This window comes from Nannospalax galili, unplaced genomic scaffold (genome assembly GCF_000622305.1).
Source record: "Nannospalax galili isolate Female #2095 unplaced genomic scaffold, S.galili_v1.0 scaffold205, whole genome shotgun sequence".
NCBI lineage: Eukaryota > Metazoa > Chordata > Mammalia > Rodentia > Spalacidae > Nannospalax > Nannospalax galili.
In genome coordinates, this window is record NW_008353921.1 from 842,253 (window position 1) to 858,570 (window position 16,318).

General features: G+C 45.1%; 1 protein-coding gene across 6 annotated transcripts in view; it reads right to left on the reverse strand.

Annotated features, from left to right (window-relative positions):
• The window catches only part of Ptprt (protein tyrosine phosphatase receptor type T), a 1,217,152-nt gene that overhangs the window by 30,197 nt on the left and 1,170,637 nt on the right, over positions 1–16,318 (reverse strand). For 4 of the 6 annotated variants that reach the window (XM_029554985.1, XM_029554983.1, XM_029554982.1 and 1 more), the window contains 5 exons: positions 13,465–13,581; positions 8,610–8,764; positions 5,125–5,260; positions 2,619–2,768; positions 715–888 (listed from right to left, as the gene is read on the reverse strand). In XM_029554985.1, coding sequence (XP_029410845.1) covers positions 715–888; positions 2,619–2,768; positions 5,125–5,260; positions 8,610–8,764; positions 13,465–13,581 — 732 coding nt within the window. Of the gene's footprint in view, positions 1–714; positions 889–2,618; positions 2,769–5,124; positions 5,261–8,609; positions 8,765–13,464; positions 13,582–14,278; positions 14,339–16,318 lie in introns of all 6 variants that reach the window. The other 2 variants (XM_029554981.1, XM_029554986.1) reach the window with 1 other exon arrangement.

A 16,318-nucleotide genomic window follows, 5' to 3' on the forward strand; every position in this document is an offset into this window, starting at 1 on the left:
TGTCCATGGTTCCATACTGCTACAAACATCTCCTAGGTAGAATGATGGTAAGGAGATGTTGCCAAAAGACCCAGGGGTGAGGCAGGTGAGACAGAAGCAGAGGTCCTCTAGGTTAGACATTTCCCTAATCTCAAACCATGGCAGGTTATAGTGCCCTTCTTGGGCATGATACTGAGAAAGGAGATGAGGCTACTATAACAGGATAGTCAGGAACATGGCCTGTATCCCTCCTTGATCTTATTATTACCTCCCGTCACTGGCCAACAGTCGTTCACTGAGCATCTACTCTGGTTACCAGCCTTTCCTCTGTACGGGATTTAGCTGGAAGCAAGATGAGAGCAGCACCTTTAAGATGCTCTATTGATTTTGCCTTCCCAGGTGTCAGACCAAGGTCTGGCATGGGGAATGTGGCCAGAACTGAACTTCAGGCTGCGTGAGAGGGAGAGGGCATGCAGGCAGGGTGGGACTAGAGCCTTGTGCTGCCATGGGGGACTTCTTTCAGTCTTTGATCTAATACTTCCATCTTCTTTAAGCTGAGAGCACTTTATGTGTCTGGGTTTGGACATGAGGCTTCAGAGGAACAATGGCCTCAGAGGCCAGCAGTCCAAAGGAAGGTGGCTGGTAGTCGGGGCTCTGGGCTTCAGCTATCTCCACCTTGGGAAGAAGCTTGCTCTATAATGCCAGTCAGGGGCATCCTGCCAGGGCTCAGCTTACATCCATCAATGCTGCATTGATGTAGTTGCTGGACTCTCCATCAACAGAGATGAGGAAGGGCAAGCAGCGGTCCAGAGGCAGGACATCCATACTTCGGTTCTTATCATGGTTCCGGGGTAAGAGCCCAATGCTGCAGTCCTCAGGCCGGACACGAGGTGTCACAATGTTGAGTGTCTGTCGAGGGGTAGAGAAGTACCGCATAGAAGGTTGCTTCCAAGTGAGAGAGACTGTGATATCCCAATTTAGCCTAACTCACCTGTCTTCACCTTCCAAACTTGGTTCTGCTGGCCCTGTTCCAGAACCCATGCCTCTCCCCCATGATGGTGATATTCTGTTATAGCCTGCTTGCTACTATTGGACTTCTGGGTTGAGTGTCTCTGCCAGGGTCTGTGTGACACTTTCAAGATGCCAAGGCTGCAGGGGCAGCATGCCCACACACAGGCTCAGCCATGGGCTGACAACTCTTGCCAACTATTTGAACTAAGTTGTTCAACTGAGCCAGTGTAGCATTAAAGGAAGGGCCAGCCAGAAGGGCATATGGTGGTGAAGAGGGTAGAAAATCCTTAATGAGTACTAAGCATCACTTAGAGTGCCATGGAAGGATGGAAACGATGCACCAGCACTTAGAGAGAAATCTGTAGGAAGATAGAAGGACGCTGGAATTAGCTGCTCAAGGTGGGCAAGGGACCTTATGGGGAAAACTAGTCCACCTACAAAATCACAGTGCTTATGTTCTGCAGACTAAGCATGGTGCAGTTTGCAACCTGAGCTGCCCCAGTCAATAGACTGCATCCTGGGGGCAATGACCATGGCTCTGTGTTCCATCCTTCTGTCACTTACCATGCTGTCTCTCTTCTAAGTCAGTAAAGATTACTCATTTGAAAGAGTCCTAAAATATCATAACTGGTTCCCAGCTTCCACTGTGCAGGCATCGGCCTTGGGATGAAGGGCTGGTCTCTAGCATTCATGTCTAGAACTCTCAGACCAAAGCTTCATTTCTGACCACATGGATGCTGAGGTGTGACTCTTCTGTTTGAGTGATAGTCTAGGACAGTGTTTTTCAAAGTGCAATGTGCATGTAGATAAATTACACCCCACCCCAAGATCCTGCTAAATTGCAGGCTCTTACTCAGTAGGTTTGGATGGGGCTCAAGATTCTGCATTTATAACAAGCTCCCAAGTGATGCTCAAACTGCTGGTCTCTAGACCATACCTCATGTCAAAAGATTTATGGAGAAAATACTGGAGCAGCCTGTCACTCTAGAGACAAAAAAAAGCACGAAATCTGCACCTGTGTGTATAAACTTCTGTCCATCCACATCCTGGACAAGAATTAACTAAGGACTCAGTTCAAAAGCATAATCATAGTTAAAAACAAGTGTGAGCCATCACCGAGTGATTGGTTAATAGTTGGTAATGATGTGCAATCTGCTGGTATAAGATGCTTTCCACAGCCGCTGGCACTGCAGACTAAAAGCACAAATACCAGTTCTCACAAGGAAAGCCCCACAATGTGCACTGAAGTCAGCCAAGTCATTGTTGTAGATTGAATGTGAATACCTCCCCAAATGCATATGCTGCCATCCTCAGTCCCAGAGGGGATGCTAGGCAGTGGGTCCTGTGGGAGGCACTTAGGTCATGAGGGCAGAATCCTCATACATAAGTATCCCTATAAAAACAGACTCTCTGTTTTTCACTATGTGAAACTGTAAGAAGTCAGACTTCCACAAACTACATTGGTGTCAAAAGTCTCATCAGACACTAGACTTGCTGGTAGCTTGGTCTTGGATTTCACTGCCCCCTGAAGTGTGATAAATAAATGTCTATTGAATTCAGACTATGGACATTTTTTAGGAAAGCCCAAACTGACAAAGATGATTCCTGATCCTTAGCTTTGCTCATACCTGAAACTCATCTTTGATCTGGCTGGAGTTCGTCTGGGGGTCCAGCCTACTGATGTTGTAGTAGAGAGAGCGGAACTCACACACAGGGATGGCGGTATTGCCACAGAGGCAGGCTTCCAGGATGGCATCATGCACAAACACATACTGCTCCTGCAAGGCCAAGAAGAGAAGAGCACACCAGGTAAGAGCAGTTGCCCGGGAGCTCTTTGTCCACACTGAATCTTGCAGCAATGAAGAAAAGGCATGATTTATGCTGCAGAATTCTTAGTTCTTATCTTGAAGACCTAAGTCTTCATGATTCACAGTGACTGAGCTGTAGTACATTTTGTCCTTGTAGAAGATGGAACAGCAGAGTCACTGATAAGAAGGGGAAACTTGTGGACATGTTGTAGCAGGAGTGCTTGAGGCTCTGCTCACATCCTCAGCTTTTCTCTTTACCTGCTGAAGGCTGCTTGCGGCAAAATGCCTGCTATTCTCTGCTGAGGCTTTTCTTCCTATTTCCAGGAGCAAATGTGGGCTGTGTGCAGAGAAGCCAAAAGGGCCAAGAAGTTAATGCCATGGAAGGAGTCCTCAAGCAATGACTAAGGCAGAATTGGGGTTAAAAACCCAATTTCCCAGGGACTAGAGAGATGGCTCAGTGGTAAAGAGTACTGACTGCTCTTGTAGAGGACCCAAGTTCGATTCCTAGCACCCTCATGGCAGCTAACAACCATCTGTAACACCAGTTCCAGGGGATTTGATGCCTTCTTCTAACCTCCGTGGACATTGCATGACACGGGTGCATTTATACATGTGCAGGCAATATACTCATACACATAAAAATATTTAAAAAAAAAACCAAAAGACAAATCACTTCTACAAAGGGGAATGATATGTTGATTATACTACATTATAATTGGAGGCAATACTCATACACATAAAAATATTTAAAAAAAAAACCAAAAGACAAACCCAAGTTCCCTTTCCTCTTCTGTGAGACAGTTCAGAGCTACAGGTCCACATCATTCATCATAGTTCCCCAGCAGGACGAGATTCCAGGTCTTTACAGCCTGACAAAGTACACTTTGCTTACCCCTTCCTTCCCTATCTCACTTTGAACTCACTGACCAGTTTGTCTTGGGATTGCCTCCAAGGAGGCATAGCTCATTTCAAGGCTGTTTCTTGGGGTCTTCTCCTAACACATGTCCATATCCTCTTTCATCCTGATTCTTAGCACCTGCTGTTCTCTTTTGCTGAAATTTCTTTCCTATTCCATACTTTCATGGTTCATTCTTTGTAGAAAATCTTCTCTAAATCTACGAGGCATAAGTTACTTCTAGGCCTTTGTAACTATTTGTTGAGCTATATTTTTCCTATAATAACTTGACCTGTCTCTTTATATAAGGTGCTTATTGGGATGTTTCATGATGTAGCCGTATTTGAATGTGTTTCCCTGCCTGACAGTAATGGTCCTGTGTTCGACTCTAGCCAGTTCAGATGCTTTCTGAAGGTCTTGAGTACAGATCAGGCATTCTTCTTGGCTCTAGTGTTACAGACTTGAAGATTGGCCTGTGAGCTAGCTCAGAGCCTGCAGCAATGTCCTTTGTGATAAACCTTCCAATGAGGGTCTGCAGGGACTGCTGTGCCCAAGGTCATGGGCACTTTCCTTTGCAGAGCTGATGATGAGTGAAGATTTTGTAGAGTCCCCACAGTCTTCACTACAGCTAGAAGGTGGGCTTATTATGGGTTCGGAAAACTAAGGCATACAGGAAACAGAAGAGGTTGATTAGTAAGAGATGGTTAGGCCCTGGGATCATGTGGACCCCTGTTCTACTACAGTCTGGCCGTGTGAGCCTTAGGATATAATTTCTCAGTGTCCTCTTCATTGGTAAAATTGAAATATTTTTAGTAGGTATAACATAGATTGTGAGGCGTAAGAACACGATCCTGAATACAAAGACTGCATATTGCCTGGCTCATTATAAGTGACAATAATCAGGAGCATTCCACTTGCTATTTCCTCAGGTACTCAGTTTGTTCTCCAACTGGTCAGAAAGGGGCCCAGAGCTCTACCTTTCCTTCAGGGCAAGGCCTGTATTCTTTCTTGGAATCCCCAGCCTCTAGCTCAAGTCAACATTCTTCTCAAAACAAACAAGCAAAAAAACCTTATTAAGCCACTTCCCGCAAGACCTCACTGGATGTTTGGCACATAATTGACATTCCTTAAGTACCTTTCCCTCTCTGATCCTTCATCTAAGACTGGACTACTATTCCTGACAGCTTCCAACCTTGCATGGATGACCTCAGAGATGGGAAGCTCACTAGTTATCACTGGCAGAAGTCCCTGGATCATAGACTCTTTGGCTGGGGGAGGTAGCCTAGCTTCTAGAACAGCCTCACTCTGTCCCAATACTTGTACACACAGGTCCCTTTCTGCAGCATTTTCCTAGTAGTGGGGTTCTGTTAACCATCCTTCTCTTTGGCTAGGGAGGCAAGTGACTGGCTTGTTCAATCCCCCAGGACTCACCTCTGTCTGTACCAGGTTAACCCTCTGTGCCCGGAGCTCACGCACACAGTTGAAGATGTCTACCACTCCTTCATTCTCAGCCATGTCGAGCATGGTGTCAATAGCAATAAAGCAGCCAGTCCTCCCGGCTCCCGCACTAGAAGAGAGGTTTGGTGTGTGTTAGGGATCTTGGGACGGAATGAACCGTGGAGAAGCCCCTACCATTTAGTTCTTTCCCAGGGGGCTTGTTCAAGGGAGTATGCTGCAGAAATCATATGGATCAGTTGGAACCTCAACCTTCCTGAGGGTACTGAGCAAGTAACCATGTTGTCCTCTGTAAAACGAGAGAGTAATGCTTGTCATCGGGAGGTACTTTATCGTCATATTCACTCAGCAAATGCCTATTTCTGCTCATAAGCTGACACACACTGTTCTGCAAATGCTTTACAACTTTGCTTAAGGACATCCAATGAGGTGGTCAGCAGGTTTCTCATCCCATTTCACAGGTGAGAACCGAAGGCACAGAGGGCTTGTAGCCTGAGGTCACACGGCTGGCAGGAGGGAGAACTGAGACTTCCCCCCAGGTATCCTGGCTCTTACACTTTCTTTCTTAATAAGATTTACAGTATGTAATGTAAGATTTTACAGCAGGTGTGCCTGCAGGCTCCTTATGTGATGGGTAAAGACAGTCCAGCTGTACAGTATGAAACACTTACTGCAATGTACTGGAACCACCTCGTATACAAGTCTCCTCCCCTCCCCCTTTTCCATTCAGAAAATTGGTTTGTAGATGGAAGAAAAGAGGGGACAGTAGAGATCTGAGATCTCTGGACTGTCTCAAAGGCAGAGACTAGATGTAGAGTGCCTTGTACAAGGCCCTGCAAATAACCAACATGTACCAGCTTCCCCAGGACCATGAGCTAGACACGTCATGGAATGGAAGCAGCTGATATCCTTGCAGCCCTTACTAGGTACCAGGTTTCCTGGCATATAGTTTCTGATCAATGGTGACTTTGACAAGAGAATCTCAGCTCAGGTACAAAATAGCAAGAGGATTCCACAAGACTTCCTGGAGAACAGTCAACTGCTCCTGCTATGGAGATACAGATGCAGGTCATCACACACATTGCTGTAAAGGGTCTGATAAGTACTTTCTTGATAAATCTCCTCTGGGTTCTAAAATAATAGGGTTGGATCAGAGACAAACAGAACATGGGCCTTAACTGTACACAGTTTTGGAAGGGAAGACCAGGTAGTTTCATACCTAACTTGTTCCCCTATGAAAATAAATGTATTTTTCTGACAATGTGGAGCTCAAAGGAAATGCAAAGAGGAGGGATGTTAGAAGGTGCCAAAGTAGTACTGGCTGATAAATCCAAGAAGCATAGCTAGTGGGGACCGGTGTCTCCAGTGATCTAAAGAGAAAACCCCTAGGAAGCTGTCTTCATTCATGATAAAGCACCATGGTTTGAATTGAGTGGAGCCTGACTTATTCTTGCCTCAAAATATCTGTCTCCTACGATACTCCAGAGACCTCTAATAGGAAGAGAAGAGAATGGGCCTTGGTGTCTTGAAGGAGTACAAAGAGTCACTCATCCATCTCTTCTCCAAAGCCTCGTCCTCAATGCATCTTAGGGAAATGAACTAGTTTTACTTGTTTTTGAATCTTGGCTCCAACATGAGTAACTTGCCTGGTGTCTGGGAGCTTCAATTTTTTCACACATATAATGTGGCTCCTGGCAGAGCCTTTTTTTTCTACAATAAAATAGTAATTAAACACATGATATTTGAGACCCCTGGGATTAAATCTTGGTTCCGTTATTTACTAGCTGTGTGACCTTGGGTAAATGACTTAATCTCTCTGGATTTTGCTCTCATTCATAAAATGAAGCTGATAATATACTTCTTAGTGTTAATAGTACAATATATGTAAATTGCATGAAATTACATTTTAAAAGCATAATGCATGTAAATTGCTTAGCCCTGTGCCTGGCTGCATGGCAATTTCTCAAGAAACAGTTGCTGCTTCAATTCTACAAATATGCCCAACATGCACTAGATGCTGGAACTAGAAATGAAGGGCCGAGGATGAGTAAGCATAGTTCCTGTCCTACAGGACTTTTAAAGCTTTGTCTGGGGTGTTGGATGATACAAAGAGGCAGGGAAGAATGATGGTTTTAAGTGCTTATTACGTCAGGAATTCTTTCAGGGACTTAGTATACATTAGCCAAACTGTAACAGCTCTGCTGAGATGTGTCATAGTGACTTGCTATGGAGATACAGATGCAGGTCATCACGCACATCGCTGCACATGGTGGAGGGCCTGATAAATACTTTCCACTGTCTTCCTTCCTTCCTCTTTCTGACTGCTCTTTGGGTTACAGCGTTTAGATGCTAATGCACTTTCGCTCTTCAATTGCTGCGGGAGGCAGAGAATTCATGACAAATACTCAGACAACCCAGAGGCTTCTGCTAAACCCTCTGTTGCCACTTGTGAAGTGGGGGTGAGTATCTACTACTGTGGAGAAGACAAATGGATTCTGTGTGAGGAAGGTGCTGGCTCCAAGCTCATGGCCTCATTGAGGGAGAAAGATTCCTACAAGGATAATTCTACTTGAGTGTACAAAGCAATTAGCTAACATGATTTGAGAAGACGTTCACAGTGTATAGAGTCTCTCCTGGTCCCTTGATTCACACTGACATTGCCAGGGCAGGAAGAGATGGCCTGAGCATGTAAGGTGTGAGAAGATGGGTTGAGTCCAAGGTCATACTGGAATGGAGGAGCTTTGGGAAGGAGGGAGATGTGGACTCTCTGGCCTTCAGTTTTGGATGTATATCCTCCTCCAATTCTCAATGTCCTTGACATAATACTTTATCTCCATTTAGGAGGATTCAATGCCATTTATGTTCAATGAGACTTTCTAGGTCAAAGCTGAAAATCTCCCACCTCAGTAATAAGGGGAACCTGACACTGTCCATTTGCTCCCTATTAAGGACCCTGCAGGCCAGCAATTGATTTAAAAACATAATAGAAGTGAAGAGATGCACACTTGTTTTTACCAAGGCATCCCCTGTCTGTTTGCTCCTGGGGAACTCTAGAGAACGCATTAACTACTCTGGTTATGGCATTTCCAATCTCTATCATCTCTGTGCCTCAGTTTATTCATCTGTAAAACGGGAGTGATGAGATATTAATTCCCATCTGTCAAGCTTGCATGAGATGTGAAATAAGGTGGGAACGCACATATGGCAGGCATAGTGGATACTGCTGAGCCCAGCCTGTGTTTCTCAGGCAACCATCATAACAGTGATGGCTATTGGTATTGCTGCTGTTATTAGACCCTGAGATCCAGGTCTCCTTAAAAAGGGACTGGGCTCTGGGTCATGGGAGGTGTCCTTAAGGCAAGGAATCAAGGCCACTGGACAAGGTGGCATCTCGCTCACCCAGAGAGCAAAGCCAACGGAGGCACACTTGGTTGTGGGATGGGGAGGGGGATTTGACTCACCTGCAATGGACCACTATGGGCCCAGCTTCTGGGGGATTTAGAAACTTGACCTGGCGGATGAAGCCCAGAAGGCCGGTGGCGTAGCAGGGAACACCATGGTCAGGCCAGCTGGTGAAGTGAAAGAGGCGCAGCTCCCGGATCTCGTGGTAGCCTTTCTGAGGAGAGAATGGGCCTCATGTTCCTCAAACATCCCCCCCTGGGAGTGGTGGTCACTGAACTGAGGAACAGGCTTCCTGCTGTCCGGGGAAGAGGAAGCTGTCACTGGGTTAGTGGGTGTTCATTCACAGAATGACTCTGTGATCAGTCAGTCCCATTCGGACAATGTGAAGACAGTAGCTTCACCGAAGGACTTCTTTAATGCACTGCCACAAATTTTGAGTCCCCAAGATGGTGAACAGTATTCTGTGCTTGCCTGGGGGACCCTCTTTGACAGACATCTCATGGGAGGTATATTCAGCAGCACAGACGGAAGGAAATGATGCTTGTGAAGACTGCATTCCGTGTGTTAGCAATGGAAGACAACCTTTTGGGGGCTTCCAGCTCTCCAGCCTTGTCTGTGGCAGACCATGTGGCTTCTGAGGCTTAAATCCTTTTTAAAAAATTTATTATTTTTATTTTATGTGTATGAGTGTCATGCCTGCATGTAGGTAAGTGCATCCATGTCATGCAATTCCTGAGGAGGACAGAAGAGGCTGTAGGGCCCCCTGGAACTGTAGTTACGACAGTTGTTAGCTGCCATGTGGGTGCTGGGATTTGAACCCGAGTCTTCTGCAAGAACAGTCAGTGTTCTGAACCGCTGAGCCATCTCTCCAGCCCAAGGCTTAAATCCTTTTACAAGTTAGATTCTTATTTATAATAAGATGGAAAGGAAGTAAAAGCAGAGCTTCCCTGATGGAGGGCAGCAGTGCCGCTAACAGCTCTGATGGACTGCCCTTCCCTCTGCTCCTCTTACACAGACACACGGCAGATCAGATCAGGGACACCTCTGAGCTTTTGCTTATGCTGTTCCCCTGCCCCCCAACCCTTTTCCACTTAGCTGTCTCCTACAGATATTCAGATCATGGGCCAGAAAAAAATCTTTTCATTGTTCATCTTATAAGAAATGGTCACCAAGGGCTATTGTTTCCTGGATTTGTGCTAGGCACTAGGAAGAAGCAATTTAAGCCACAACGTCTGCACCTGGAACAGCTCATGGACGTCACTGAAGGAGAAAGATTCATATACAGATAATTACACTTGAATATAGAAAGGAGTTTGCCAACATGGTTGAAAGAGAAGAGAAATCAAGGAAAGCTTTCTAGAGGAGGCATTGCTAGGCCTGGATCTGGAAATGTAGTAGTTTCCACAGTAGACCACGGCTAATATTTATTAAGCATTGGTCATATGCCAGTTACTTTCTTGAACACGTTGATGTATTTGTTCATTTAACCTTCATGGGCTTATTTGTAATCCCCATGCTATGGAGAAGGAAAGTAAAGCTAAGCAGGTCTAGAAGGGGTCTAGTAAGCTGAAAGGTGCCGACCTGCACCCTGACCCTCTGGCTCCACAGTCTGTTCTCATTATATGCTGATGTAGGAGTCCCACCGCTTTGAAGATGAGGGAATCAAGGCAGCAGGGCAGCGTAGATGATGGCTCAAGCTCTGTGCAGAGTCTCATGAGGAAGCCAGGGCAACGGTGGAGGGATGCTGAAGGCAGGCACAGGTGAGGATGGATTGGGTATGTGAGGGATGGTAGTGCTGGAGCCTGGAGGGCCTGGAATCCTAGTCAAAGCCTTGTCTTTATTTCAAGGGTTCCAGGAGCTCCAGGAGGCTGTGCAGGTGGCTGCTCAGAAGGGGCAGGGAATCTCTTCAACTATCTGTTTCAAGGGCCCTGTGGTTGCTCTGTAGAGGGCAGATTCAGAGTGTGTGTGTGTGTGTGTGTGTGTGTAGGTGTCTAGCTAGGCTTAGTTCTTGGGCTGCAGCTCCATCCCTAGCTCCTGTGTGTTTTTCTTGGAAACAATCTGCAATCTCCTTTTTCAGGGAATAGCCCCTAGTTGGACTTGCAGCCATCCCTCAGGTACCTGGGGACAGCCTTGCTTACTGCCTAATAAAAGGGCTGGGGCATTCATTGGCTTTGTCAGTAGCCCAGTATGTCCAATGTGGAGGGCATTCTCAGGACGTGGGCCTTCAGTGTTAAAACTAGGCCTAGTCTGGGCAAGGAGAATGAGTGGTACCCATACAGGTTTAATAATGCCTTGAAGATTGGGCCCAATGCCTCCAGGCCCTGTGGGGTCCTGCTGAAGCAGGTCTTCTCCTAAGGTCCTGCTTCCCTTACCCCATCTCCTGCAAGTTCCCTCTTCAAATATAATCCATGGCATTCCACTGTCTGCTGTTTTGTGCTCTGTTTTTAGGAAATCCAAACCAGATGAAGCAAGACGAGAGACAGAGCAGTGATAGGAGGGAAGGGACAAAAGCCTGATTGAGGCCATGATGGAAGAGAGGAGAACTAGCTCTCTAAGAGCACATATGGATTTTCCACACTGTCCTCCTGTCACAGGTACCACTGAACACTGGCTTGAGCCCTTCCACCTGTCCTATGCCTTTCCCTGGTGGGACTATGCTTATTTCAAGAGCAGAGAATATATCTGTTATTCCTGGATTTACAGCTCAAGGACTGATTTTGAGCTAAACCTCCTGATAGAGTTTGTGGATCACCTGTCATATACCATGAAGAAGCTGGCAATGTTAATCCTCAGAGGCCTGTGTGGTCTTATAAGGGTATTTATCTATGGGCAACATCCTCCTTTGTGATTGTTTGAATAAAAAATGAAAAGACCCGACTTCTTCATGAAGGCTGTAATTCCTCCATAGTTTTGGTCTGGGCCTCAGGATTGGCTGTGGCTCTCAGTCCTTCCTGTTTTCAGCATTAACTGGGGATACAGTAGATGCAATTGGTACCCACTCAGAACCTCCTCATGGGGACAGTGCACCCTGGCCTCAGCTACACAGTGTTGAAGGCCAGTGTCTCCCAGTTGTCCCCTTTTTTGACAAGCATCCTTAGCTGGCAGGAAGTTAGCCCACAGTGGTCAGCCCATAGTCACTAGGAACACAAAAGTCTGACTTCCTTGCTTCAAATGGGGCAATTCTACAGAGTGGTTTATGTCTTGGTGGTTCCTGTGGATTAGGCCCAGACTAGATAAGTGTTCTCTGCCTTTGCTCCCCCTTGACACCCCAGCTATCTAAATCCTAGCCTCAGGGTCAGCCTGTGAGCAATCTGATTTAAGAAACATAGGGACCTGTGGTTCTCCCTTCTCTGAATGGAAGAAGGTCACATGGACTCTGGCCTTTCACTTGACTCTTCAGACTCTAGGAGTATGTGGATTGGAGGATGGTACATCCTGACCCATGCCATGCATGCCAGAACATTACTGGGCTTGTTCTGTATTAACCTGCTCAGCAGCCTGCTTTGGCCCTCAAGACTTGTCCATACCCCAAGGACACAGCTCTCTAAGCATTTAAATCCTACTGCTTTGCATTGTCAGGTGTATCACCATGGTAAAGGGGTTGCTTTTAGAAAATGGCAATTACTATGGTTTGGAAGAAGCAGTGGGCTCCAGTGGCTAATGCGGGAGTCCTGTTCCACCATCTTTCACCTGAACAACTTTAGATACCCCATGTAAATACTCTGTGTCTCTATTTCTTTGCCTGAGAAATGGGAACAAAATCACATGATTGCAGAGAGGATTAAACAAGTTAATCTATGCAAAACTTTTTAGAGACTGCTTAGGAAATGTTAGCTGTCAGAATACAGACATCCCTGACTTTATATGGTGCAAAAGAGATATGTGCCCAGTAAATATTTTACTTTGAATTTCAATCTTTTCTGGACCAGTGATATGTGACATGATGGTCTCTTGTGACACAGTAAGCCACAGGATCTATTTGCCCACACCATCATAAGAGTAAAGAATGCAATATACTTGGTCTATTGTATTGCTAAGCTATGCAGTCATGTTTAACAGGGGAGGCATATTAAATGCATTTTCGACTTATGATATTTTCAATTTACAATGGGCATACTGGCATAGAACCTCATGGTTAAATCCATAAACACCTGTACAATAGCAATTATTTAATAGAAATGACTAGTAGTTGAACCCTATAGATGGGTAATGAATTTTACTTGTGAACTTATTCTTGCTTATCAAGCTTATGAAATTCTGGCCTCCTTTCAATGTCTACACCAGCATCTCTCAACTTAGACACTCCTGGATTCAGATCGACATGCTGGGCTAGATAATTCTTTGTCATGGGTGCTATGCTGTAACTCTGTGTTGTGAATTATTTAGCAGAAATACTGGCCTCCACCCAATAGATGCCAGTAGCAATCTATCCTCTCTCAAATTGTAATGACTTCAAACAGTGACAAATATCTTCCCAGAGGACCAATTCACCCTGAGTTGAGATCAGGCCCAGACTAGATTCTCAGCCTAGGAAATGTTGAGATCTTTTTGCCCTCTACACTTTGTGTGTTTCTGAGCCTTGGCTAGGGATAATAGTCCTTCCATCCTTTCCTTATAGAACCTTCTCATTCCTCAGTCTTTGCACAAATTCCTTCTCCTCTGGGAAAGGATTTCTAAGTTGTCCATTCTCCTGTGGCATTTGTCTTTTATCACAATGTATCAGCTCTCTACTGAAGTATGTTTTTCTCTCCAGTTAAGGGATCCATTGTACAAGCCACATCTGATCTGACTGCTGATCTGTCTGTTGTTCCAGATGTGGAGTTAGATACAAATTAGACCCTTGGTCTCCACCTGTCTGAATAGACTAGCTAGATGGCTTGAAAGATGGTCTTCCTACAGCTAAGGGAAACTTACCTTTTGGACAGTGAAGGTGCGGATGATGTATTCCGCCAGGGGTTCTGTTTCTATCAGGGTGACTTTAATGTCTCCATAGACCTCTGTGTCATCTGGCCAGTATCGTACACATTTCACCTGTGGCCAAGTGAGAGATAGGGAAAGGACAGAGAGGAGGGTGCATAAGCAGGAGGCTACGTGTAGAAGACACCTTATTTGGTTTCCCATCCAGATAAACCCGAGGGTGACTGTGGTGTCATTGCCACAGGGTGCTCAGTTGGCCAGGGCTCAGCAAACTGCACAGGGCCAAGCTCAACACCAGAGTCAACTGGGGCCATTAGCAATACTAGTAGCATCTTCTTTTACAACGCTCCTTCCAATTTTCCAAGGCCTCACTATACTAAGTGATCAGAACGAACTAAGGAAGATGGGAGGCTTATTATCCCCATTTTCTAGATGAATAATACTACTCAAGTCAGGAGGTTTGGTGACTTATTTTTCTCTCATATCAGTTGGGGAAGTTTGGGGCAGTTGAACACCATTAGCTGAGCAAAGACGTGAATCACAAGTGGGAAACAGTGAGGAGGCAAAAGCAGAACAGGTTACAAGAAGGTCCTGACTAAGAGGTGATCACTGGGGGCCAAAAGGAGAAAGGCTCTTAGTTGGGGAAAGGATGGAGAGTCCTGGGCTCAAAGGGAAGATACTGCTCTCTGGCGGCCGGTACCCATGCTAGCAACAAGCAATTCCCACATTCAGCTCTAACTCTAAATCATACTCCGTGGAGGAAGAAAAAGAGATCATGATTTTCCCCTTAAAATAACAAAAGCATTATTACCATTCCGGGGGACGCTGCACGGCCTAGCGTGGCATTTCCCACAGTGTGTTCCGCTGGGTGCTAATAGGTGTTAGGTGGAAAAAAAAAAAAAAGAAACAAAAAACAAAACAAAAAGAGGTTTTGTGGTCAAATGAGTTTGGGAAATGCTGCTTCAACAAAGTTAAACAAGCTGCTTTTCTACAAGACTACTTGGGCTCCTCAAAAGTGCTATAGTTAATATCTTAGGACTCTCCAACAGGGGCAGAGGACACAGCATTTCCCAAACGTATTTAACCAGGGAACCCTCTGCTCACTAGGCATCCTGCAGACTAGCATCCCGTGGAACCCACTTAGGGAAACACTGAGAGAGTACAAGGTTTGGAGGTAAATGGACTCATCACTTGATTCTAACATTCTATAGCTAAGAGGCTTCTAGAAAGAACCTCAGATTCCTATCAGTAATAATAGCTGATACTTACCTCATCTAACATTGCCTATTAAGTGTTCTATGAGTGAATTGCATGTATCATTTTAATTGTTTGTCAGCACAACATCAGATATTTTCATCATCCACATTTTACATGTTAATATCTAAACATGGGAGAGTCAAGAAAATTTCCACAAATCAACTGTTGGCAAATGAGGGCGGGGGGTCAGGACCAAACCAGACTCTGAATCATAACCAGGAACACTGCCTTGTACAATGATTATGAGATCAATTTAATGCAGTGTTTATGTTTGGCGACTAGTTGACATTCCGCTCAGAGTCTGCTCTCCTTCCAAACCTAGTTTTTATTCATAATTTATCCATCAAGACAATCTGTTTCCAGACATGGAATGTGTCAAGGGCCAGGCTGGAATTCTCAAACTCAGGGCTGGCCTTGTTATCTACCAGAGTTGCAGCCTGGGCCTGAGTCCCTGGGGAACAGTCTGAACAGAAGGGTCATGAGAATTAGAATGAGAGTCAACAGTGAAATTCTAGCTGAGAGATTTCAGGCCAGTTAGCCCTTTGCATCCATACCCTCATCTGTAAAACTGGGGACTGGTCCTGCTAAGGGTGAATTCAAAGATAAAAACCTCACCTTTCCCTGAACCCACATTAAATAATGAGATGTCCATGCAATTTTATGACAGATGGGACAGCTTTCCTTGCCCATGACTATGGCCAGGGCACTTCATTTTTATAAATTATCTGTAAAACCTTATTTGCCCTTCTTGAGTTAGTTCATAAAATATACAGGGAGTCCTTTAAGTCCAGATATTTGTACATCTGCCTTTCAAGTGTGTAGTCCACCCATCCATCCACAGGCCACAGTTAACCAAAGAAGCAAAATCAAGCTGGAAATAGTGGTCCCATTTCTAAGGCCTAGTTAAGAACTACTTAGGAGTGAACCTAGATGGAACAGAGAGGGAGACCAAGTCTGAGCCTTGAAGAACAGCAAGGTTTAGAGGTAGGATGCTTCAGGGAGGTGAAGATGTGAAGAGAGAAGTGGAGGCTGGGTTTGTAACAGGAAGGAAATGAGTGATGCTGACAGTCTCACTGCTGATGGAATGGAGGAACTGCTATGCTGGGGAGGGTGAAAGAGAACTGAGTGGAAAAACAGAGCCTCACACCAGTCCTTGAAGTTCTGCAGAGAAGGAGGGGCAGGATAGACATTTTTGTTTGCCTTTGAAAGTATCTCTATTTTATATTTTTATTGATTAATTTTGTGGTTTGACAATTTCATATATATTATTTCATAAATAAATATATTATGTATGCAATCTAATTATTCTCTCCCCCCCTCCATCTCCCTATCAACCCTCCCCTCAATCCCTACCAGTCCCTTTCCTAGGTTCATGACTTTTATTTTTTGTTTTGTGACCCATTTAGGCAATTTTGTTTTTGATTTCTCTTTCCTTCTTTCCTTTTTTTCCCTTTCCTCCCTCCCTTCCCCCTCCCTCCCTCCCTCTTTCTTTTTCCCTCTCCTCCTTCCCTCTTTCTTTCTTTCTTTCTTTCTTTCTTTCTTTCTTTCTTTCTTTCTTTCTTTCTTTCTTTCTTCCTTGTCTTTTTGAGACAGG